The 9308-nt window shown below is 52.9% G+C and overlaps 1 protein-coding gene across 1 annotated transcript; it reads left to right on the top strand.

Moving 5' to 3' along the window:
* The first annotated feature begins 1331 nt into the window (after positions 1 to 1331).
* On the top strand, positions 1332 to 8978 carry zc3h12b (zinc finger CCCH-type containing 12B). Its single transcript, XM_084474096.1, has 6 exons — positions 1332 to 1677; positions 2190 to 2692; positions 2805 to 2944; positions 3588 to 3822; positions 4071 to 4177; positions 4271 to 8978. Exons 1-6 carry the CDS (start codon positions 1537 to 1539, stop codon positions 5731 to 5733), a joined length of 2589 nt encoding a protein of 862 aa, XP_084330222.1. The 5' UTR covers positions 1332 to 1536; the 3' UTR covers positions 5734 to 8978.
* The last annotated feature ends 330 nt before the right edge of the window (positions 8979 to 9308 follow it).

Below are 9308 nucleotides of genomic sequence, written 5' to 3'. Positions count from 1 at the left end.
TATCTAGGAGTGTAAATAAGGACATGATATTTTTGCTCATGTTAAGGTAAAATTGAAATGACATTGGAACTGAAGGTAGTTCCCTTTTGTCCTGCCCTCACTATTGAATGATTCAATTACTATTTTATTCTCTGATAAATTGTATTCAATTATTTAGACTATTTTGACTATCTTGACTATATTTAACTATTGGGAATACATGTATATAAGGAGGGGCCTACTGATACTAATAAACAGTAACAACAAATTGCAACTGAACTCTATGAATAGTGAAAAACATCTCTGGGCTCAGCCAATGCTCCTTCTGAGCAAGGCATCAAACCTGCCACTGTTTTGGAAGGAGGTGTGAAATGACAATGTTCAGAACAGGCTGTTCTGGGCTTCTCTGCATGTCACCCACCACAGCACTGCTACCAGCGACCAGCTACCAGCCCACACTTGTTACAGCTAGTTACCAGCTAGCTACCAGCCTGCACGTGTTCCAGGTAGTGTTGCAGCTAGCTACCAGCCTGCATGTGTTACAGCTAGCTACCAGCCCGCACGTGTTACAGCTAGATAGACAAGGAGCAGGTAGGGGTTAGACAGTACAGAGACAGATCATTAAGGAGCAGGTTGGGGTGAGACAGTACAGAGACAGGTCATTAAGGAACAAGTAGGGGTTAGACAGTACAGAGACAGGTTGTTAAGGAGCAGGTAGGGGTTAGACAGTACAGAGACAGGTCATTAAGGAACAGGTAGGGGTTAGACAGTACAGAGACAGGTCATTAAGGAGCAGGTAGGGGTTGGACAGTATAGAGACAGGTCATTACGCAGCAGGTAGTGATCAGGGGGCATTTTCCTCTAGGATGACTACAGGTAGACTGCAGACATCGGAAATCAAACCCAGAACATTGCGGCTGGGAATCCAACACCCTAACAAACCATTACACTATCTTGCCCCTTTTTCCATGTCTCTCTGCAGCTAATGACTAAACATCAGCTCTTTCGGTCTCATTAATAATTGAAGGGCTGCAATTAGTGATTATCTGGATCATTATTACAAGTGCCTGCCTGTCAGCAGACACCTGCACCCTTCTCCATGTATCAGAGATGGTAATAAACGTCTGTGGCCAAAAAACATGAGGGCACGATCATCTACTGGTAAGGGTGTTCCACTCCCATTGGAAAGGTTCTGGGTTCAAACCCTGATGCCCTAAGACCTTCCTGTAGGCATCCTAGAGCACGCTGCCCTCTAACCCCTACCTGTTCCCTACAGATAGTTATTGGAAATAGTATGATGAAACTCCTAAATGACTCCAGACCTTCTCTCTGTGTTCCTCTCCAGGGTTCCAGGGTGCGTCTGACCTGACCGGCACATCACGGGGGAGACCACATCAACCTTCTGTCCACTACACTCTCTCCACCCTCCCCTCCCCCCCTCCTCCTCCCCCCAGCTAGAGCGGACCGCCGAGACATGCGCCCGGGGCTGTGCTGGAGGTGAGGCAGCATGCGCGGGACCGTGGCGAGGGCGGCGGCGGCGACGGTGAGGGGGACGTGATGGCAGCATGGTCCACGGCGGAGCACATCAACATGGAGCAACGGCCCAGCAGGGGGGAGGACCAGCCCCGGGACCAGGGGTCTGAGGAGGGGAGCAGCTCCGACAGCGACCCTGAGGACCAGGGCGGGGCCCACCTGCAGGTCAGTCTCCAGACTCACCCTGCCTCTAATGTTAAGCTAGAGCTGGCCGCGCCTCATGGCCAAGGGGTTGCAGCTAAACTCTGGAATGCTCCTCCTATGGCGGGAAAAGATCTTTCCTTCTGTTAGTGGCGGCATGTGGCTCAGGAGGTAGAGCGGGTTGACTGGCAACCAGAAGGTTGCTAGTTCGATCCCCAAGTGTCGAGGTTTCCCTTAGCAAGACACCTCACCCTAACTGCTCCTGACGAGCTGGCTTTTGCCTTGCATGGTTGACATCGCCATTGGTGTGTGAATGTGTGTATGAATGGGTGAATGTTAGGCAATAACTGTCGCTTTGAGTGGCCTCTGGTTAGAAAAGCGCCACATAATGCAGTTGATATGATGTCATGATACCTTGTATAATGACAGGATTTGCGTACTGCCAGCAGTGTGCTGGGTCTGGTGAGTGTGTTGCCTGTGTTGTCTGTGGAAGGTGCTCTATAACTGAGCTCTTCTAACTCACTGCTCCCCACCAGGTGACCCCAGGGGGCGGTGGCGGGAGTGGCTACCGACGGCGGGACCCGCTGGTGGCCAAGCCCCACCGCCAGCTGTGCCGCTCACCCTGCTTGGACCGGCCCAGCTTCTCCCAGAGCAGCACCGTGCAAGACCTCCGCACCGATGACAACTCGGCCGCCGCGGCATCTCCGCCGGTCGGCGCGCGGCACGCCGGCGAGCGCGACTACCAGAGCAAGATGGAGTTCGCCCTGAAGCTGGGTTACTCGGGCGTGCAGGTGGACACGGTACTCCACAAGCTGGGCGCGGCGGCGCTCATCAACGACGTGCTGGCTGAGCTGGTGCGCCTGGGCAACACGCCGGAGCCCGAGGCCAAGGGCGGCGCCAGTGCGGCCAGGGCCCCAGGGCCCCGGGCCCCCTGCGTCACAGAGGCCCCCAGCCCCGAGGTCTCCCTGGAGGAGGAGCCGTGCGAGACCTGCGAGAACCTCCGGCCCATCGTGGTGGACGGCTCCAACGTGGCCATGAGGTAGGAGAGGAGGTCTGGTCGTTACTGAGGGTAACGGGGTGTCACAGTGGGTGATGTGTCTGTGATGTGAAGGAGACCTCGTAATAGAGACGGGGTTCCTGTGTGTCCGTAGCCATGGGAACAAGGAGGTGTTCTCCTGCCGGGGCATCCAGCTAGCCATCGAGTGGTTCCTGGAGAAAGGCCACCGGGACATCACCGTGTTCGTCCCCACCTGGAGGAAGGAGCAGTCCCGTCCGGACGCCCTCATCACAGGTACCCCCCCCCCACGGAGACCACCATGTGTACAATATACCACAGCAGGTAGTACTCATCACCGGTACCCCCCACAGAGACTACCACACAATACGTATACTATACGTGTACTACAGCGAGTCCTACTGGTACCAGAGTTGGTTTTCCTTGTTTTCACACAACGGTCAACATGATGAGGCCCTGTGTGAGCTGATATATAAACGGAACAGTTAATCCTTTTAATCATTCCATTGATTTGCTTGCCAACACTGAAAAGAACAAAACAACTCAATTTACTGAAACAAAGGACAGCATTTTGTTTCACTTCGGTGTTCGCTGACTGTAGATGAAATGAGCCGCTTAATGTGACTGGCAGCCAGAGGGTTCTGGGTTCAATACCCCGTATCTACAGCCTCACCTGTTGGCTGCTTGAGCAAGATGCCCCCTAACCCCTACTTGATCTTTAATGAAATGTCCCTATACTGTCTAACCCCTACCATCCCTCTATACATACTGTCTAACCCCTACCGTCACTCTATATAGACTGTCTAACCCCTACCTGCTCTTTAACAACATGTCATTCTATACATACCAACAGGCTCCCTCAGCAGTCCTGTCCAATAAAGCCTCTAGCTCAGTAGATGAGGTTGTGCCCTCTCCCCAGACCAGGAGATCCTGCGGCGGCTGGAGAAGGAGAAGCTGCTGGTGTTCACACCGTCGCGGCGCGTGCAGGGCCGCCGTGTGGTCTGCTACGACGACCGCTTCATCGTCAAGCTGGCCTATGACTCGGACGGCATCATTGTGTCCAACGACAACTACCGCGACCTGCAGAACGAGAAGCCCGAGTGGAAGACCTTCATCGAGGAGCGCCTCCTCATGTACTCCTTCGTCAACGACAAGTGAGTGACAGGTGTCAATGGACAGGTCATGACCTCGTCGTACAGGCACAGGCCCGTGTGTTGGAATGGCAATTTTAAGCAAAAAGGCAAAGGTTGTTTGTTTGTATTGGGAAAATACTTGGTGCCTCTGTATGTTATTAAATTATGATATGACTGACACACGGGCCTAGCCGGGTCTATCACTCACAGTCAGGGGGGTTTCCTGGAAGATGAAAGGATAAATAAGGAATAACAACGTCTTCCTCCAGGTTTATGCCACCTGACGACCCCCTGGGGAGACACGGTCCGAGCCTGGAGAACTTCCTCCGCAAGCGGCCCGTGGTCCCAGAGCATAAAAAGCAGCCGTGCCCCTATGGTAGGACCCGCGGTCTACCTCTACTCTGCTGCTACACCTCCACACACACCACACCTTCCCACTCACCTCCTGTATGTGTGGTTCTCTTTGCAGGTAAGAAGTGCACGTACGGCCACAAGTGTAAGTACTACCACCCCGAGCGCGTCAACCAGCCACAGCGCTCCGTGGCAGACGAGCTGCGCGCCTTTGCCAAGCTGTCGGCCGTGAAAACCATGAGCGAGGGCGCGCTGGTCAAGTGCGGCGTGGGCCCGGCCGGCGCCAAGGAGGGCGGCTGCTCGGAGGCCAAGCGTGTGGCGCCCAAGCGGCAGTCAGACCCGAGCATCCGCTCTCCGGCCTGCGAGCCCGAGGAGACGATGCCGTCGCCCCTCGCCGCCCGCAAGCCGGAGGCGAGCTCCGTGCCTTCGCTGGTGTCGGCACTGAGCGTGCCCACCATGCAGCCCGCCAAGAGCCACGCGCCGGGTGCCCTGAACACGCGCTCGGCCAGCAGCCCTGTGCCGGGCTCGATGCACTTCTCCCACAGCTCCCTGGAGCACATGTCCAGTGTGCACTATCCGCCCATCCTGGTGACCAACAGCCACGGGGCCTCGGTCACCTACAGCGACCAGTTCCCCAAGTACGACTCGGTCAGCGACCACGGCTACTACTCGCTGCACAGCGACTTCTCCACTATGAGCATGAGCAGCATGCAGAACGTGGACAGCTTCTGCAGCATGGAGCACGAGCACGCCGGCACCGGGGGCGGGGCCTACCAGCGCCCGGGCCTGGGCCGCTGCCCCGAGTCCTGCCTCAGCCACTCCAACAGCGACTCCTTCTCCTCCTACGGGGACCACTACCCCGGCTCGGGAGACGGCAGCCTGGAGGAGAGTCTGAAGGGGCCGCGGCCCCCCTCGCTGAGCCAGGCGCAGATCCACGCCTTTTCCCACGGGTTCCACCGGGACTCCCTGACCCGCGTGCACAGCTACGGCCCCGAGGAGCCCAAGCTGGGGGCCCGGACGGCGGGCGGAGGCGGCCACCTGGCGCCCCACATCCAGCACGTGCCCGTGGGCGCACGGTCCAGCTGCCCTGGGGACTACCCCCAGACGCAGAGCGTCCTGCCGCCGCTGTCGGCGCAGCCCGCCCGCTCGCTGGGCATGACGCGCATGGACAGCATCTCGGACTCGCGGCTGTACGAGAGCAACCCCATGCGGCACCGCGGCCGCCCCCCGCTGTGCCGCGAGCAGCACGCCAGCTGGGACCCGCTGCCCTGCGTGGGCGACTCATACGGGTACCACTCGTACCCGCTGAGCGCCAGCCTCATGCCGTGCTGCGAGCGCGTCATGGTGCGCAGCATGCCCGACAAGATGGAGCAGATCTGGAAGTCGCCGTGGGAGACGCCACCGCCGCCCCCCAGCGCCGAGCGCCACGTGGCCCCGGAGCAGCGGTACCAGACGTACCGGAACCTGTGCAACATCTTCCCGGCATACGTGGTGCACGCTGTCATGGAGAAGAACCCCCACCTGAGCGACCCGCAGCAGCTGGCCGCCGTGATCGTCACCAAGCTGAGGTCATGTCACTGAACGCCGCCGCACTTGTTCGCATTACCCACAATGCCCAGAGGCCGGTCGGAGGTTTGGGTGTATGACGGTTTGTTTGTGTTTCGGATGATGGTGGCGCTTTGAGCCATGTTGTGATTACCTGGAGATCCGCTGCATTTCCCAGGTGTTGTGTTAACGTGAGCGACGCTGCCCTCAAGAGGATCTGGAGAGTACTACAGTGCGACGCGTCACTCAGAGAACTCCTTAAGTAAAAGTTGGTCCAACATTTGGATGTTTTACGTGGGAAAACCAAGACTGGAATATCTTTTGTGGTGCATTTTCATATTCCCTCATTTTAAAACTCGGACCTTGACACACAACACCTGGGGTGCTTCATAACAGCCACGTAGCACATGCATGGAAAACATCCAACTTTATACTAAATATACATTTATATATTGTATATATCCACATTATGTCTTAAAGCTTTTAAAGAATCTGACCATTCTCCACTCTGTGGCTCGACACAATGCAGTTTATAATTAGTAATAAAAAAGGATATCTGCAACGATCATTAATGCCACGTGCTGGACGTGGCTACCTGGGGCAACTGCTCTCACGTTTACCCACTGAACTACTGTTGACCACCAGCTCCGTCAGTGAGGACGTTAGCCTATGAGACGACACAAGCTAACTAGCTGAGGCACACACACTTGCCCTCGTAACGACTCCTAGATTCATCTCAGCAGCAGGATTCATCGGACATCCAGATCCAGGCGTGAATCACTCGATACAGTGCATCATCCGACACCCGGATTCAGGCGTGAATCAGTCGATTCGGCGCGTCCCCCTAGGTGTCAGTCTGTTTCCGAATCTGAGGTTTGACGTACGCACGAGGTGACCGATTTGTTGTCGTGTTTCCTCAGAGGAGCGCGAGGGAGGCTGCTTCTTACCTCACAGCATGACGCCTTATCTCCCACCGACCCATGCTTCAGCCATCCTCTCGTCTGCTGCTCTGCCTCCTCCTCCTTCCTCCACATGTAAAGATCTATTTTCTCAGTTTCACCTCACAAAGCTACTATTTTGGTAGGACTGAAAAGGCCGGGCAAGAGGGCTCGGACCCGGGAATGCACACGTCTTTGTACATAGAATTCACACCAAGCCATCATTTCAGACATTAATACGCTGCTAAACAATGCCAAAAAAATGAATCTATTTAGTGTATTTACTACTATTCATTTAGGAAGCAGGTCAACAGGGAGAAGGTGGGAGCGGGGGTAGGCATCACCGTAAGGGGTAGTCTGAAGACATGGGGGATCGAACCCCGTGCCATTAGGGTTGTGAGTCCAACACCCCAGGCACCACTGCCCCACCCTGCACCAGAGTTCTTCTCCAGGGTCGGAGGGTTCAACTGAATCATTGATGTTGTTTCAACAGTTCATTTGGTGTCGATTTCCGTCCAGTGTATTTATTGCAGATTCAGGATTTTCTAACATATATATTTCTGTAAGATGTTTCTATGATGCTCAAAGTTGGCACAATTTAGATTTTGCCTGAAATAATTTTGTTGGAATATCAAGTGATATTCCTCAATGGAAAATGATATTGCAAGGAAGTCTGCAACTATATTAACCGTATAAAAAATGTTTGTAAAAAAGTATTTTATGCTATCTGACTAGCTTCTGGACTTGTGTCCAGAAGCAAGGCTCGGATTGTGGACGTAACTGCTCAAAACATAGACCGGAGAAGGTTTCTCGACGTGGGAAGACTGCTTTCTACTCTCTGCTTGTTCACAAAGTAGAAAGAAGAATCTTATGGCCTTGCAGTCTAGAACCCTCACACATTTTCACTTTGACTCAATGGTCCAACCTGTGTCCCAGTCAGCGCGGAGCCGTATCGTAAAGATGGCGCTGGCTCTGCGGACCTTATTGCTTTACAAAGGGACGTACCATTTGACTCGGTTCTCGTGATGCACTTTGATATCCAGCACATTGAGCTTCTAAGGTTGGCTTTCGTCTGTGCCATTTGAATACATGTAAATATGTGCTAAATATACATTATAGTTGTCGTAGTGTCACCGAGTCGGTTGTATTCGATTTTCCCGCCCCGCATACACGACATCGTACCATCAATGTAAAGAATGGTACGCAACAAGAATGGCGACGCCATGTTCACCGTCTAACTATGCTTGGGTTTTTCCTGAAGTTTATCTTAAATCGTCCAAAATGTCCGCTATAGTCGGTGTCCGAGTAAAGCCCGGTTAAAGAGCCGTGAACGTTATTACCGCTCACATTAGTAAAGACGCTCGGAAGTTTCAGTTGGTGACATCAGTGCCTTGCTCCAGTCCGCGTTGCTTAGCGACCAGGTGTTTACCTCGTAATCACAGGAGGTGGTACTTAACCGCGTTTACAAGTATCTGACACACAGGCGCATCTTGTCGCCCGAGGCGTTGCTACGGGCAACACCGTAGTATCTGGTGGATGACCGAGCCGGCGTCTGGCTCTGGTGGGGCCGCTGCGGGAACGCAGTGAGCAGAGCCTTAACGCCGGGCTAACTAGGCGACAGGAATACCACTGAATCCTATCACGTGAGGAGGTTTTATAATCCTTAAAATAACCTCATGGTTTTGTTGTATAGGAAGTGAATCGAGAGTTGCCACCATTTTCAGCTATCAAATTAATTTAAGATATCTAATCAACAGACGTACGTGAATGTGATGAAGACTCTAAAATACCAAGTATACTTTTGGCGTCGGGCCAAATACAAGTAGCCTACAGTACTAACGTAATTTTTAACAAATCTAAAGTTGTGCCACACTACTACATTTCCCAAAACAAAGTGGTATTAGTCTTAATCTAGTTTTTTAATCAAGCCTAAACTAGACTTGTCGTGCTTAGAAAGTGTACATTTCTCTAATGCTGTGTGAAAGTGCTTAGAAGTTAGAAGGAAAGAAAAAACCCTTATTTGATTGTTGCTCTCCCCAGAAGACTTTTTGGGTTCTGAGGACTTAGTTTTTTCATGGAGTGGGATAGGGGCGTCCTATCCACTCATGAGAAGGTGAACATAACTGCCTAAATGTTTCCTCCTGTGAAACAATTGGATCGCAAAGGCTGCCGTCAAGGTTGTTTCTGGCATTTGGCTTAGGGTTTGCGAGCCATTCCTTCTCCTCTTCCTCTACATCCTTCTCCACTTCATCCTCTTCTCCCTTTTCCACCTCATCCATCCTTCTCTACTTCAATCTACATCCTTCTCCACTTCATCCTTCTCCACTTCATCCTTCTCCTCCCTTCTCCACCTCATCCATCCTTCTCCACCTCATCCATCCTTCTCCACTTCATCCTACATCCTTCTCCACTTCATCCTACATCCTTCTCCACTTAATCCTTCTTCTCCCCCTTCTCCACCTCATCCATCCTTCTCCACTCCCTTCATTGTGTTGAAGTAATAGACCATTCAGGCCATTATATCCCTAGCAAAAGAAAGGTGTGGTGCTAGCCTTTGTTAGTGAAGGATCCTCACAATGAGGCTTGCCACCAAATTGATTTGATGGTTTACCTCATGGTAGCATGGTGCTACATTGTATTTTAATTAAATAATTGTAAATGCCCAACGCACCC

This window comes from Micromesistius poutassou, assembly GCF_964030765.1.
Source record: "Micromesistius poutassou genome assembly, chromosome: 10".
In the NCBI taxonomy this organism is placed as follows: domain Eukaryota; kingdom Metazoa; phylum Chordata; class Actinopteri; order Gadiformes; family Gadidae; genus Micromesistius; species Micromesistius poutassou.
This window is presented reverse-complemented; position numbering and strand designations above follow the sequence as displayed.

Bases quoted from the DNA above. Each gene is read 5' to 3' on its own strand.
- zc3h12b (XM_084474096.1), top strand. From the start codon at position 1,537: ATGGCAGCATGGTCCACGGCGGAGCACATCAACATGGAGCAACGGCCC. The intron at 1,678-2,189 runs GTCAGTCTCCAG...GCTCCCCACCAG, and splicing joins AGGGCGGGGCCCACCTGCAG to GTGACCCCAGGGGGCGGTGG. The intron at 4,178-4,270 runs GTAGGACCCGCG...TTCTCTTTGCAG, and splicing joins AAAGCAGCCGTGCCCCTATG to GTAAGAAGTGCACGTACGGC.